At 45.4% G+C, this 16827-nt stretch overlaps 1 protein-coding gene across 1 annotated transcript in view; it reads right to left on the bottom strand.

Moving 5' to 3' along the window:
• The window catches only part of LOC126108379 (polyhomeotic-proximal chromatin protein-like), a 390515-nt gene that overhangs the window by 69175 nt on the left and 304513 nt on the right, over positions 1-16827 (bottom strand). Inside the window, exons 8-9 of the mRNA XM_049913592.1 lie at positions 11825-11964; positions 81-383 (exon numbers count right to left, since the gene is read on the bottom strand). Of these exons, the coding sequence (XP_049769549.1) occupies positions 81-383; positions 11825-11964 (443 nt within the window). The remainder of the gene's footprint in view (positions 1-80; positions 384-11824; positions 11965-16827) is intronic.

Here is a 16827-nt window from a genome sequence, read left to right as displayed (position 1 = left end):
GAGAGAGGTAAGGCGCGACAGAGGTGAGGTCCCGAGGAGAGAGGGAGCGGCGGCAGGGAGGGCGGGGGCGTCCCGAGCACCTGGATGGGCGACAGAAACTGGGCCTGTCCCGCGCCGAGCACCGAGGGGGCCTGCGTCGTCACCAGCTGCTGCGCCTGCGGCTGCGACACCACGAAGCCCGAAGACGCGACGGCGTGCTGCGAGTGCGGAGGCTGCTGCGCGTGGCCGTGGTGCGCCTGGCTCGCCGCCACCTGCCGCACCGCCTGCTGGTGCTGCGAACCGCCGGGCCGCGACGCCTGCAGCGCCTGCCGCCCGGGTGCCTGCTGGTACTTGCCGGCGTGCGGAGAGCGCCGACTGGCGGCCGCGTTACTGCCGTACGCCGTCTGGAGGGCGGAGCGGCGCGGGGGCACGGGCACGACAGACGCGTCAGTTCCGGGAGGAGGTGGCACTGCTGCGGGTGCGGAGGAGGCGGTAGGCCGGGAGTGCGGGGGTGGGAAACTGTTCGGGTGCCGAACGTGCCGAGACCCCCGTACACCGTCGCCTCGGATATTTCCGGAACGGTAAAGACGTCGGAACGAGTCGGCAGACCTTCGGATGTAACGATAAAAAATGACTGACTCTCCTCGAAAAGGGGACTGTAGCGGTACAAAACTCGACACAGTTTGCGACAAAATTTGACACCGGAGGAAGCACAGAGTAAACCGAAGACAAAGGCCACAGACGGAAGCCGCGCGGAGGTACTGCCGAGTAATGAGACTTCCCGGTGACTGTAACGGGTCACCTGTCTCGGCCTTTGACCTCACCACATTATCTGCTCCTTTGTCCAAAACAGTCATACAGCTAGCTGTAATGATCATTATACTGTGATCGTCTTCATTTCGAGAGCCCTCGAGGGCCACTGTCAGAGTACACAGCTCAATTTTCTTTAAATCTCTGTCATTTCAATACCTCGGTGGATAGGAGAGTCCGAGCATAGTGCTCGCCTCTTTAGATACTGGCATTCGTCCAACATCTTCGGCAGTTCTGGAAATATTCGAGACCGACAGGCTCGTAAGGTACCCGTCGCAGAGTAGGGCTCGGCTAAGCAGATAAACGGCAGGTTCGACGGAGAGGAAGCCGAGTCAGTGCGGCAGGTCAGATGTCGAACAGCGGACACACAGCAGGTTCCAAACAGTACGACTACTGACAATACGTGAAGAGACAAATGAAGACTCCGTACTGATACGCAGAACAGATAACACACGTGTGCGGCAGTAAACGACGCAGAGGTTATTTTCTACGAAATTTACAATTTTCTCTCTTTCCACAGGGCAGTGCTTTGACAGACGGTACACATTTCTAGAAGACTCACACTACAGGTACGAAAAACCGAGGCCGCAACATAGACAGGTTCGATACCCGCTCGAGCAGACGAGACACAAATTTGGTATCCCAGGTTCGACCTTCGTCAGCACCAAAAGCGGCACGTACAGTTCGGCAATCCTCAGTGTACGTCGTGCAGTTACAATTTCAGTGCGGTCATGAGAATTCGGCTCTACTGTAGTCTCTCTGGACCGTCAGTCGGTGTGTCCCTTTGACACAACTGTGCCTGCTTCTCCTTTCTGCCACTTAAGACTTACATCCTGTGCCTGGTGTGAGAAATTCTGCCATAAGTAGAAAAAAAAAAAGAGAAAAGAGATTGAATCTTTCTCAATTTTACACCCCAAAAGGCCGACCGTGCAGAGAAATTAGAAGAAGTTAACACAGCTTTCTAAAATTTATTTCAGAACAAATTTTACAAGCAAGCTTTCCTCCTACGTACTGTTGCAGTTTTTACAGTCTCGATAGCTCTGACGAGTGGCTTCAACTCCAAATGGAAGTGTACATTTACTCCTGCAAATAGTGAACCAAATAAGCTGGTTTGTATATTAGAATGTCTCATCATCTACAATTAAAATACAGCTGCAGTGAAACACTAAAGTTCAGTTCTCCATATTCTCATGCCACAACTGAAACTTATTTGTGACACAGTGGCTCCACTACTTCACACAAAATCAATTTCGAGTGCACTAACTCCAGTTCCTCCGAGAAATTCAAAGCAGTAACGAAAACGAAATGCATCCGCACACACTCAGTTTCGGGCAAAAAGCTCTAACTTTCGGGCGCGCACATACGTAGAATCTGGGAAGCCGTACCACTGTGCCTATTATTTTTCGTATGCCGCGCAGTTCGTACTAGAGTACAGGATCGGTGCGGGAGAGGTACAGTGTGGCAGTGGTGCTCATTCGGTCTGTCAGGTACTGCAGGGACACTCGCCTCGTGGAGCATGCGACAGCTGCGTTAGTGAGAAAGCTAACTACATACGAGCATGCACAGGCAGGGAGAGGAGCTGTGGGCGGGTGGTAAGCCACGACTGGGACTCACTTGCTGTACTGCTTCACCTCCTCCCAGGGAGTGCAAAGGGAGTTTTGACTCTGCTGCCACTGAGATCTCCTTTTTCTTACTGAGAGAATCCCTTCTTTAGTAAGTGAACAAATGGACCATTGTAAGGCTTTGACAGAGGACACTGCAAAAGCAAATTTGCCAATAACTTTTTTTTTATATGCCAAGCCCGACAGACTATTAAAGAATCTGTACGTGCGAGGATTTTCGCTTTTAACTCGAGTGCCACAGTAGCTGATAACCAGATGGCAATTAACACTCCATCCAGAAATAATTTCATTTTTTTTATGCTAAAGTCCACAGTTAAGTTAAACTTTTTGTTAGAAGTAATTTTTCTTGCTACAGGTTGTATTATCATCAGAAATAAACATCTCGTTTCAATCTCAATTAGCTAATTTTACCCACTCGGGCATTACTGACGGACACCACACGAAACAAAACAATATGTTACGAGCATCTGTCCGTAACTGATATGCGACAACCTGAACAGCAGTTTGGAACGTACAGATGTTTGGCCCACATTGTACATTCACGTGCACCGGGTTCTATAGCCGAAACGAAAAAGTGCACAGAAATATCTTTGACAGTATGTGACACTCACAAAAAAACATCAGGTCGGTATCACGTCAGTAAGCAGACACGAGCCTTTCCGTGACACCGACGATCGTCCACTGTTCTCGCTTTCGGTACTACAAAATCTGCCCTCCCAGTAAAAATACTAACTGTCCACCCTTTTCCGCCTGCCAGTCTACACCAAACAGTTTCGAGCTTTACTACTCACCTGACCGACAAGGCAGATATCGCGTGGGCTACTAAATCTACAAATTATTCTTCCACAGAGTTGACGAGCACAGACTACGAGGTCGGGACAGTCGGGGTGAACTGGCAAGGTGAGGGGGGCAGGTAGGTGGGACGAACCTCTGAACAGTGTACAGTAGCCCGGTGGAGTAGAGGAGAGGCACAGAAGGGGGCCGACAGTACGACACACTTGTCACCGCTCGACCCGAGTTTTTCCTACCACCCCCGATTCTCCCCCGTCCTCGATCTTCCTTCTCTCCCCTGAGCTCCATTATTTTGTGATTACATCTACCTCCTTGGACTTACACAACACAGTTTAACAATAAGTATACTCCTCCTCACGTCAGTTACCCTTCCCCTCTAACACCGAGTCACCCCCAATCAAACACACACACTTCTCTCTCACTCACACTCCCTCCCATCTAATTCACACTCACTCCATTTCTCACTCACATTTTTACTTCTTGTTTCACTGACACTAACTCCCACTCTTACTCATGCTAACACCCATCCCACCACACTACCACTTACATCCCCCCCAGGGGCCCTTCTTCCTCACTAAGACTTACCTTCCAATCTCTCCCATACTCACTCCCTCACTCACTCTTACTCCTCCTTTAAAACACATTCACTCCCAGTTTCACTAATGCTTACCTTTCAAACCCGGCGCATGTCTCATAAATAAATTTTCACCCACACTCGCTCTCTGAAAACATCTATAATGCTAACTCACTAAACTTGATGACCACTTTTCTGCTTGCCTGTCTCTCAAGGCTACATTCTGCTGTAAGTGCTACATATCAGTAAGTCAATCTATTTGTCCACAATATCAAACAGTATATGTCAGTTAGATACATGTGGAGTTTTGTAAAATGTCGGACAGATCTAAAACCTCCATTATAATGCCCTTCGGCACACTTTACTTTGTAAATTCCCCATTGCTGTGCTCGGCGGCTGCGTATTCGGATGCTTTGTAACTGAAATCCTCTTGCTAATTATAGCGAAATGTCCAAAATGTATTCTGACCTTGTCAATAATTTGTGTGACAGATTGTGGGGGAGATCCAGATGGCACAAATCATTCTAAGTCATCTGTTCTGTGCAACAGCTGTACTGTTCAGAGTTTCATTTATTTAGCAGCTGTGACCCTATTGGAAGAGTGATGGTACCACAAAATCAGTATGTGTGAGTGTACTTTGTAATATCCCCTCGAAACACCACACACTGACAATTCTGTCTACCATAGGAAGTACAATTCAGGGCAAAACAGCTGAAGTGTCTCACGTGGAACACTACCTTATTGGCTGAAGTTTCCTGGGTAAATCACCGATATGTGGAACAAGTCTGAAGCAACCCAGCACTCTGTGGGATCTTAGAAGGTGTAACACCCACGAATGAACCCAGTTTTGCTCCACCAGACTCTTACTCTACGTGGGCGCACAGACTATTTAAAAAGGGCATTTGGAGTACAGTTTTGCACAAGGAGCACATTTTCAGAATACTTCTATTTTTCCCTCCTCTCTGAATTTTTTTTCTCCCTTCGGTTCATTTTGTTCGTGTTCTCCAACTGTAAATCCCAACTGTCAATTTTTACTGCAGGAGCTTCTAAAGAGTTTATCTGTACTCTCTCTAGACGTTTTCCGACTAGTGAATGGAGGATACAGTTTTCAGTCATTCTGCGATGTGCCGAGTTACCGACACTGCTCGGTAACAGAGCTACACCGTAGAGCACGGCTGACCCCGAACAGTTCCATCGGTACGGGTACGGCAAATGGGGAGAGGGTGGGTGTCCGGTGAGGGAAACTCTGTGTGTGTGGTGAGGTTGAGGAACTGGGAGCTTGTTCCAGCAGCAGCAACATAAAATAATAATGCAAAACAAAATTCATTACATAAGCACATGGCAGAAACTACAAACATGACAAAAATAAATAAACAGCAAACAAAAAGAGGGGGACAGCTGCTATCTGAACAGCACACTGCACCAGTAACAAACAGTAAGCATGCCAAATGCAGGAACTGGGGGGCACTTACCTGTGGCGTAGGCGTAGGCGTGGCTCCTCGGGACGGGCCGTGGTGCCTACCCGGCAGTTTTCCCAAACATTACGTTTCACCGAGTTCCGACTCGAGCAGCACAGCACGTCTCTTACAGCTCTGGACCGATATTTAGAAGGGTCGGGTTCAAATACTTGTCGACCTATTTTTATTTAGGTTTCTTTCAAGTTTGGCAAAATTGTCTCGGGCAAGTCGCAGTGCTATTCTTTCGATACCTTACGTCCGATCTCTAATTTAAGTGTGTCCAGCTGCGTTGTACGGTCGCATTTAACACTTTTAGTATCAACTTTTAGGGACTCGATAAGATGTTACGAGAGGAACATCGTCATAAGTTAAATGTGGGTAACGGAATGTAGTTGAATCGAACAGTGATGCTGAGGGAACAAAAAAAGACATTACTTACCCTCTAATATAAATTTAAGTGTTGGATCTCTTTTGTGAAGCTCTTTGTCTGCAGTGCAGTCTTGTACGGAAGTGAAACTCTGACAACAAGCAGTTCAGAAAGGAGGGGATATAAGCTTTTGAAATGTGGTGCTACAAAAGAATGATGAAGATTAGATGGGCATACTGAGTAACTAATGAGGAGGTACTGAATCAAATAAGGGAAAAACAAAATTTATGGCACTACCTTATTAAGAGAAGACCACAGAAAGCATGTTCAAATGGATGTAGGTTGCTGCAGTTATTCAGAGCTGAAATAGCTTGCACAGCATAGATTATTGTGGAGAGCTCCATCAAACCATCTTTCAGAAAACACTCTCTCTCTCTCTCTCTCTCTCTCTCTCTCTCTCTCTCTCTCTCTCTCTCTCCCCCATTGTAAAGTGTATGGCAGAAAGTACTTCTACCTGTATTAAACATCTGATGACCTACTGCAGTGACAGAGGGAGAAACACTCTGTACGGCTCCGAAGGTTCTCATGAGACCTATGCAACTACAATGGAAGTAAGTGTATTTGACGCATAGTACATCTCGAATACTGGTTCTGTAAATTTACTTAATGGAATTACACAATGTTTGTGTTACATCTGCAGATTCCAACTGATGCAGCTGAAGTGAGAGTGGAGAAGATTGGGGAAAAAAATAACTTGACAACATGTACAGAGCAGTCAGTGGAGTGGGACCTCGGATCATCCTCAAAGACACAAAGCCACTGGAGTTTGGATTCCGCACAACAGTTTTGCCCTTTGTTTTAAAGGTTAACATGTACTTTATCTGTGCACCACCATTACAGATTGATAATGGCTATAACAAGCTACAGCCCCAGTGATGCATCTCGGAATACCCGCAATGTGTGCTCTCGAACCCACCCGACAAGGAACCGCTCACACTAGCGTCTCTTACACAGCTCCATTTACAGGCGCATCACAGGTTCCGAGAATCCTCTAGACAAATGTCGGTCTTCCATCTGCCACAACTTTTACCAATTTCACGCATTCGGTATTACCGTAGACTCGGTGTCATCTGTAGGTAAGCAAGTCTGTGAACATTTAAAAATCTAAGTAGCAAGACGGTAGTTATCTTTGAAGACTATCGTTTTTTTATTTGACTCTCAACATCTCATTGCCGTGGTCTTCAGTTGGAAGAAGACAAGTTTGGTGGGACTTTTCCACACTAGTCTATGCTTTGCGAGCCTCTTCATTCATCACTCTCTCTCTCTCTCTCTCTCTCTCTCTCTCTCTCTCTCTCTATCTATCTATCTATCTATCTACCTGTCTATCTATCTCTCTTCCCTCCATTACCAAACTGACAATTCCTTGATGTTCTATCATCTGATCACTTCTTCTAGGCAAAATTCTTCTCTCCTCCAATTAAATGCAATACTTCTTAACTAGTTATTCAGTGTACCCAACTAATCTTTGGCACCCTTCTGTAGCATCACATTTCCTGTCTGAACTTTTTATCACACACATTTCATTTCTGTACAAGACTGCCCTCCAGAAAAACAACTACAGAAAGGTAACCAGCAAATAATCAAGGGTGTTGGGTATAAGTTCTACTGTGAGATGAAGAAGTTGTCACAGGACAGGGAATCGTGGAAGGCCGCATCAAACCGGTGAGGAGACTAATGACACAAAACAGTCTTTTCACAGCTTCAGTCACAATACCTATTCGTCAAATGCCAATTATGAAGGCGACACGAGCTGTGGGACCGTGTCAGATTTTTTAAATTTGGTTGACATGCTCCATCACATAGAGTAACGCTACACGTTACGCTTTACTTAATTAACAGTGTCTAATTATCGGCAGCTTTCAGTGGGCCCTAAGTTGCAGCTCTGGTTCTGACAAGTCAAGTCGGACGACTGGTATTTTAAGGTGAATACAACTGTGATTAAGAAGTCACATTATGAGGCACACCGGGGATTATTTTTAGCTACTGGGCAATGATCACTTTACTGCAGGACCGATCACAGCACGCCGTACTGCACACGAGATGATATGCAGGCCGAGACTCATCTCGTCTCGGTTTCGTTCACTACTTCTCCGAAGTACTCGTTACTGTGTGATATTTCACTTCACATTGTGGTGCACCATTTTTTGTACGGCACGACATCTTCCAGTTCGACTGAATTGTGGTATCAGTGCTGTTTACCCTTCACTATTTATTTGTGGTATAAGGAAGTACACAGGCACAGTTGTGTTTGCAGAAAAAGAAGCACTATTGTGATCTGTCCTCACAAACCTTTAAAAATGAAAATGGGAATGACAGAAGAGGAGAAAAAGAATTCTCAATACCTATTAAGTGATATAAAGTCATGTAATCAACAGGTACTGAAAATTTCATGTGGAATGACATTACAACCCTGTACAGAAAGAATTTAAAGATTTAGTTGACAATGAAAGAGCAAAAAATTACAACAATTGCCATACGGGATACATTGTTCAGTAAGTAAACAAGCACTGCGTGCTAAATTTGCAAGCATGGAGCATGTGACAAAACTGGTGGTACTACCACTGAGGTATCCACTGTCAGTTGCAAAAGATTTCAGTGGAACTGAACAGAGAGTACGGAGACTTCATACATTGTTGCGGAGTATCGTGGTTAACTAGAGAGTCATGCTCGGAATGATTTTTCTATTTAGAACCACCTATTACTGAATTTATGGAGGCGAAAGAGAAGAGCAGGAATTAAAATTAGAACATTCAGAATAGATTGCAGGCTTTGCATTTAAAATGGATTTCACTGCACAGCACCCACACTAAGACATTCCAAGGTGAGAAACAACTTCTTTCTGATTTGATACGTATGTATTTAAAAACCATATTATGAAAGGGATAAAGTCATTAAAAAAACTGTCCATTTCCCTAAGCTCATTGGTGTCAAAGCAAATGCAAGTCTGGATAATCTAGTGTGGACTTCAGATAATTACAAGGATACTTTTCTGAAAGTTTTGAAGACTCTGCCAATCTTGCATCTGTTTTCACGACCATTAACCATTTTGTATGAAAGAACCCCTGTGCAATTGCAGATGGAGCCAACCAATCTGCAAAATAATTCATGTTTAAATGACAAATCTCTTTATGTTGAAATTGTCCGGGAGGTCTACATTGTTATTCCCCAGAAGTGTTTTCATATCTCCATAATGAGTTTACAAATGCGACAAAATATTTCATCAGTGTGTGTGTGTGTGTGTGTGTGTGTGTGTGTGTGTGTGTGTGTGTGTGTGTGTGTGAGAAAGGCTTTTTCAATTATGAAACTAAATAAGTCACGATTACATACCAACCTGGGTATGAAAACCTGTGAAATTGTCTACATCTGGTTGTGTGCTGTTTGAGGCTTTCCCGGCGCTGCATCTGCTTGATAGGTTCCCAGGAATTATGCCAGATAATATTGTGAAAACCGCACAATATTTCAGCGAGACAACTGCCCGCCATCTTCAGGTGCTAGTGTCGCGTCACTGAGAAACTCGCCAATTTATATGTTGGCTTTCTAGAACAGCGCAGGTGCCAGCAGGAGCATAACGTCATCGAAGGCCAACTGTAGACGGCGTCGAATACCAGAGCCTTCTGTCAGAGAAACGGGTCGCGGTCTGCAGAAATGCGCCGCGGTGCGGGAAAATGTGGCCGGGAGTGACGGACCCTGTTTGCACGCGCGAGGTGTTGGCGTGCGATTTAAGCATCTGCACTCAGGTTTCCCATCTGCATAGTTGGTGCAGTTGCTAATCTGCAGCTGACAATTCCTTAATGCCGCCAAGGCTGGCTCCCAGGCTTCGCTCAGGTGATACCGAGAAACCGAGATCCTCTCGCACGGTTCCACATACTGGAACTCCATCATCAAAGAGGCGGTCGAAATACGCAGAAGCAGTGACCTAATAAACAGAGGCACGGGGTTTCACCTGAGCAAAGCCTCGGAGCCAGCCCTGGCGGCATTAAAGAATCGTCAGCCGCAGATTAGCAATTGCACACAGTCAACGCAGATGGGAAACCTTAGCGCAGATGCTTAAATCGCGCGCCGACACCTCGCGCACGTAAATGGAGTTCGTCACTCCCGGCCGCATTTTCCCGCGCTGCGGCGCGCTTCTGCAGACCGCGACACGTTTCTCGGGCAGAGGGCTCCGGTATTCGATGCCATCTACAGTCGGCCTTCGATGACGTTATGCCCCCGCTGGGGCCTGCACTGTTCTAGAAAGCCGACATATAAATTGGCGAGCTTCTCTGCGACACGACACTAGCACGTGAAGATGGGGTGCAGTTGTCTCGCTGAAATATTGTGCAGTTTTCACAATATTATCCGGCGCAATTCCCGGGAACCTATTGAGCATCTGGTTGTGTGTCTACAATCATTACCAGATGAAAATTATGATCTATGTTGTTGCAAAATATGAAATAGGAAACCAAGTCGTGTGGGGTGTTACTGCACTGCCATTTAACTGCGGCACATTCGGAGTTCCCCCTCTCCCCTCTCCTCACACTCAGACAGAGTGGCACGCTGGTGGGGGAAGTGTAGACACAGGTGGGAGAGCCTGCTCGGGTGGCGAATTCTTCACCGCCATCCCTACTCTATCGGTTAAGCGGTACATTTCAGATGGACACCTGCAGTTGTGAGAGATACATCATCAAATGAGCTACAAAGGAAGGGAGAAGGGAGCTAAATGACCCCAACGCGGGCAAGTTCGTCAGACGAAGCAGCGACTGGGCTCGGGGCGGGAAAGCCACGAGTGATTTAAGGGAACTGTGGAAAAGTTGCAGCTGGACGGCCAGATTGGGAATCGAGAGTTCCGAACGGGTGTGCAGTGCGGCACCTCGCTCGGTCGTGGACGAGTGGTGGCGAGGGCGATCTGTGGCGCAGTGTGATGACAGGTGGGTGGGTGAGTGACTGGCTGACTAATTCCTCATCTGAAGACTGGATCTCACAGCTACCATGTGTTACATATTGGGAAACTGTACAGAGTCAACTTTCACATAACGAGGCTGTCAACTGTTTTATCAAAAGGTTTCCCAGTTTTCATGGCTGCAAATAAATTTCCTCGATATGTCATACCACTTACTGGTGATTACTCTAAAAGTCGGCAAGAATTTACAGTTCTGTGTACTATTCTGTACCGAGCGAGGTGGCGCAGTGGTTAAGACACTGGACTCGCATTCGGGAGGACGACGGTTCAATCCCGCGTCCGGCCATCCTGATTTAGGTTTTTCGTGATTTCCCTAAATCGCTCCAGGCAAATGCCGGGATGGTTCCTTTCAAAGGGCACGGCCGACTTCCTTCCCCGTCCTTCCCTAATCCGATGAGACCGATGACCTCGCTGTCTGGTCTCCTTCCCCGAAACAACCAACCAACCTACTATTCTGTAAGTCGAAGGTCTCGCCTCCCCTGAGAAATCGGCCACCACCGCTGCCCGTCGCCGTGCCGTGTCGTGTCTCTGTGCTACGTCCTCAAGTATAATCCTTGCAGGAATACCTGTCCAACTGTTGCCACTGGAATCTAACATCAGTGCTGATCTACTGATCTGTCACTAATTTCTTTATGGAAAAAAAACGTCTTTACTTTACAACAAATGACTTTCACAGCTAAGTGACAAATTCTACAGCACACAGACCCGGAGCCCGAGAAACCGCAGATGTCCGAGGTCCGTGACAGCACTGGAGGTGGCCACAGTTGGGCAGCAAACGTCAAAACAATTCAGTGCACTTCTTCACTACTCTTTATACGACTCCACAAGCAACTGTTTCTGCAACAACTGTCAGACAACAGATCATTCTCTTCAAATGCCTCAAGTTGTGGGGAACTCTGTCATATTTCCTCAACTGCTCGAGTAAACTCAATCCGCCTGAGATTTCTCAACTCTCCACTCCGATAACTTGTCGTATCGTGTCGATGTCAGTAAGTCGAGCTTACACTGAGAACATCGTAATGGAATGCAGCTAGTTCAACGCAGCAACAGTAAGGGCCAGGTCAGAAATCAGAGGCAGCCAAAGGAACTGAACTACTGTCCCACACCCCTTGCACAAGACTGCAGCTCTTTTTAACAGAATACTGCCTCATCTGAACACACACACAACACACACACACACACACACACACACACACACACACACACACACACACGAGGACTCACCTTCTGCACGTCAGTGGGCTTCCCCCCTGCCGCGGAGTGTGCCGGCAGGATGTTGGGCTGGTTGCTGATCACACCCAGCTGACTGATTACCAGCGTCTGGTTCGTCGTCGTCGGTATCGTCGCGTAGCCGGGGAAAGATGCTGAAAATGTGAATGACAGTTTCTCAACACGTTAACACTATCCTCGAGCATCTCGACTACACACTACGGTCACACGGCATTCTCCGACTGTAAAACGGCCCACACTTTGCCTCTGCTGCACACGACCTTATTTCTTCAGAATGAGTCTTTCCACTCTGAAGACAAGTGTGCACCAATTTGACACTTCCTTGTAGATTGTGTGTGGTACACATTTCTTCCTAGAATGCTCGTCCCGCAACGAACACGTGAGAACTTCTCTCGAGTTTGGTCACTGGAGTCATTTTGAACGGTGCATAGCTGACAACTGTCTGTTTATTTCAGCCACAACTGTGACGAGGTGTCAGTCACTGTCAGACACTGACCCCATCAGAGGGCATCTTTGCATCTCAGTCAGACAGTTATTCTGTAACACACGCAAATGGTAGCATCACAATAAAATACCAATCGGTATCTCAAGACGGTCTCTATCGCGTGCCGTGACTTGCATCTTTTCACAGCTGCAATTAAAATAAATAAAACATATCAATGAGTTGCCTATGGATATTCTCAGGGTTCCTCCAGTGTTCAACCCACAGTTCATCACTTTTCTTTCTTTATATCAGTGACATTTCAGTTGTTTTACATTCTTGTAACTAGCACTTCTATGCTGGCTTTGTCCCACTGTCTGTAGGTACCAATTCTTATAATATCTTGCTGCTGTACTAAATCTGGATGACAATCTCTGTTCAGGCAATAGGCACAACACCTGGGTCCTGAACTTAACCCTACAAAGTGCCGTGCCATTCCCATATCAAATGAAAAGTCAACCAGCAGATATTTTTGTAAAACAGTTTCTCCTATATTGTTTTGTGGTATCCACTTAACCTGTATAAAAAATAAATAAAAAATATGTCAGTCTATTCTTAGGTGACTTACAAAAATGGAAGAACAATGCAAGACATATTTCTCTTTCTCAAAAGCAATCCAAAAATCTAGAAAAAAATCTACATCCCAGTTGAAACAAAAATTAGTCTAGTCTTTGACACTGTGTAATCTTCAATACTGTCACCTTCTTCCAAACATGAAGACTGCAGGGAATCTGAGCTACCTACATATGCTAGCGTGGCATGCGTGTGCAACATTCAGTGATTTGATCACATCGAGTCCTTCCTAAACTCACTCAGTCTGGATGCAAGCAGTTTTCACACAATTTCCTTTCTTCGTCACTCGTGTCCTCGATGACTCTCCTCGCATCTCGGATACCTGTCACCGTGCCGTAATACTAGATTGGGTACGACCAGTGTCTCGGCTGTGGATCGGCAGAACACTAAATTTCTTTTCCTCCTCCATTTCAGCCACACACTCTGGAACACACTACCTGGTAAACTGTGTCTTACCCGTAGACACTGTGCATTCAACCAGTTACCACCAACATATTTTCCTCCCCTGTAAACCCCAGCCGCCTGCCTTCTGTGCCACACTGTCAATAGTAGCCATGCCCTTCTCATCCCTGTTTCTATCCTCCACTCATCTGCTGACCCTACCACACTATCGACTGCTCTTGCCCAGACCTGTCAACTTTTTTCCACTTTTGATCCCTTTTCTACTGCAGTCACACCTTTCTATTAGATGTCATTGCCCACACTGTACAAAATTTCAATAAGGATATTACTTAGTAAACTGTTATTGAGATCAAAATTTTTGAAATACCAAACAGCTCTCATAATTGTCACCATCATCTCACGAGGTTTCACGCTTGCAACCAGGTCGTATCAGCATCTTGCCGTGATATTTTGGCTGAGAGCCATTGAGATATCCTCAAGTGAGCTTTAGACTGAAGTTTGCTGGAGCACATCAAAGACTCTACCCTGACAACTGGCACATCCACACAGGTTTTCACTGCACAGTTGCCCTCTGCCGACTTTAACGCCCTCTGCCGAATACTGCACCACCTGTGGCATACTGGCACGGGTGCGGTACTGACCTTGCGTGCACCTCCTTTGCCAATCTGCCTGCCAGCAGAATTAAAATTGAGCTGTCAAAATAATAAAATTAATCACGCCTGGATGTGTCATTAGGTATAAGATTTTCGTCTATCTGAAGATATCAGAGAAATCGTGGATCCCAAGTTGTATCAACCTGAATGCCACAATCACAATTAGTAAGATCTCCTGCCAAGTGTACTTCCTTAGATTCTTTTATAATTGAACTCGAGAAAATTTTCGTGGCAGGATAGTGCACAGATATAGATTATTCAGCGACTGCAGACTTGCCAGGTTGTGACAAGCAAGTACGTCGAACGTGTTCGACGGCCCTGTCGTGAACTGTGTGTGTGTGTGTGTGTGTGTGTGTGTGTGCCATAGCATTGTGTAGACTGGAGCCTTCCAGACTCCAGAGTCACTCTTTGCTGAACCGGGAAGAGTACGTTTATCTAGGTGGCCAGAAGATTACTTCAACATGATGCTTCCTCAGGATTCTGCCGAATTTGCATGAAATGTTTCTCACGTATGGCAGGAATTCCCTGGACTACTACTCTTCTTTATCTTGTGAACAGCCACATTTGCCACTCATTAAAGCTGTCCTGATCTGATATGAAGAACACCCATTATCTTTAATAACACACTGTAGTTGTTCTGGCTCTTTTGAGGGGTAGTCTCTATCAGACATAATACGTACCTGGTGCACCAATGTACATAGGACGCCTGTAATACGTGAAGGGTGCTGACAGCCAGATACCTGCAGTTATTGGTTCATATGTGGGGGACTAATCGTCGTTCTACTTTCTGTCTCAGGAAGACATAGAGAAATGGAAGATGGTTATTTTTATCCACTTCCATTCTACAGGTAATATTCTCAAATTGTAAGGTTCATTACAGCTGTTCTTTACCACAAAACCACACTACTAAACAAGTATCATCTACATACTGACAGAAATTTTTGGTTTGCGTTATGCTCACCGGAGTGGCCTCTCCTCAAACTCTTTCATAATAAAGTTGGCTACCAGAGGGCATAGGAGACGATCCATGGCAACAGACATCAAATTGCCCAAAATATTTGTTATATACTGCAGTGGGCATAAGTCAGTGACAGGCACCAGCAATCTCGTGTGTAAAATACATCTGAATTATCATGGCAAGATGTTAGCATCATGTGGCTGCAATCCTGAAACATCATGGAATGCTCATTATGCTAGGGAAACTTTGATGTTATTGTTGTTGTTATTATTATTACCACCACCACCAACAACAACAACAACAACAACAACAACAACATAATTATTATTGTTACATGTTGTACATATACTACACATATTGTAATGCTGACTCAGTAAGGTTGTATGATAAAATGTAACAGAAGGCCAGAAGGTGAAAGAGGTGCATCTATAAATAAAATAAGATAAATAACTTGTTGAGAGTTGCAGCATCTCTTGAAGATAACACATGGTCTAGCAGGGAAATTGGGTGCTTTTAAGAAGACTGTCACACTTATGTCTGAATGCATTTTCCACAATTTTTCAATAATACAATACTGTCTCTCTCCACCTTTTCCTGCAAAATATGTTACATTTCAACAGTGGAAAATCCAGGATGGAATAATGACAATATTATGAAAAGGATAATTGCTACTAGCCATACAGTGGAGATGCTTAGTCACAGATAGGCAGTCGGAGACTGTCACGTTCTCTCATTATGACTCATTAATGGTGTGCTTTTGATTGTTCACCTGAATTATGAAGTCTATTTTTGTGCACAATATTTCAATGACCCAAAGAAAATCATCTCCTCCAGTCATCGCAAGCTGTGTCATTTTGTGTACTCGTTGCGAGACTGGAGTCTGGGCAGCAAATACACACAACCACACAGTTCACAAAAACCGACAGAGATGACAGGGTCATTCGTCAAAATATTGTACCAAAAAATGGCTTCATTAACTCTGCCACACCTGAAATCACTTTAGTTATGCACCAAAAATATTTGGTCACTCACAACGGACCTAACAGTCTACTGAAAAACACCGTAGCCCCCTGCACGCCCTGTGCACTCAGACTTACAAGAGAGCAGCTCAGTCACTGTGTACAGTGGCACTCAAAAGTTTTCCATACGATTAAGAGGACCAGTCAGGTCGAGGATACACGGGATAATGCTAAAGGGTATTCAGTACCCGTTCCACAGCACGACACAGTCGGTACGGGTACCTAAGTAGGTTCAGCACGAGACGAAGACTTAACAAAAACCGAGCGGGGTGGCGCAGTGGTTAGACACTGGACTCGCATTCGGAAGGACGACGGTTCAATCCCGCGTCCGGCCATCCTGATTTAGGTTTTCCGTGATTTCCCTAAATCACTCCAGGCAAATGTCGGGATGGTTCCTCTGAAAGGGCACGGCCGACTTCCTTCCCCATCCTTCCCTAATCCGATGAGACCGATGACCACGCTGTCTGGTCTCCTTTCCCAAACCAACCAACCAACCAACTTAACAAAAGTAGACTATTCTGACATAACATTTTAAAGCCTCCTCTACTTATTGTGAAATATTATCCTTTCCCAGCAAACGTATTGTCATTAACAAAGAATTACATCAGCACTAAGACATAAGAACGTGCCCCAAATTTGACAGAGGTCGTAATACATTCTTTGAAAGATTGTAAAACACACACTGATAATGTGAAAGATCTTACTTTAACCTGGTTCACACACCAACTATGGGTGCCTCCATCAGAAAATCCATACAATCACCTAATAAGATTACATTCCCGAACATATTTATTAGTAAACTGTACTCGCATGTAGTCACATATGAACAGATTAAGGGCAAAATGCTCTCACCACATGAAATACTTCATAAGAAGGCAATATTTAAACTACATAAAATTAAGACATTGGGA

The sequence above is a fragment of the Schistocerca cancellata genome, chromosome 11 (assembly GCF_023864275.1).
Source record: "Schistocerca cancellata isolate TAMUIC-IGC-003103 chromosome 11, iqSchCanc2.1, whole genome shotgun sequence".
NCBI classification, from domain to species: Eukaryota; Metazoa; Arthropoda; class Insecta; order Orthoptera; family Acrididae; genus Schistocerca; species Schistocerca cancellata.
Note: the sequence above shows the minus strand (reverse complement) of the source record. Positions and strands in the feature narration are given on the sequence as shown.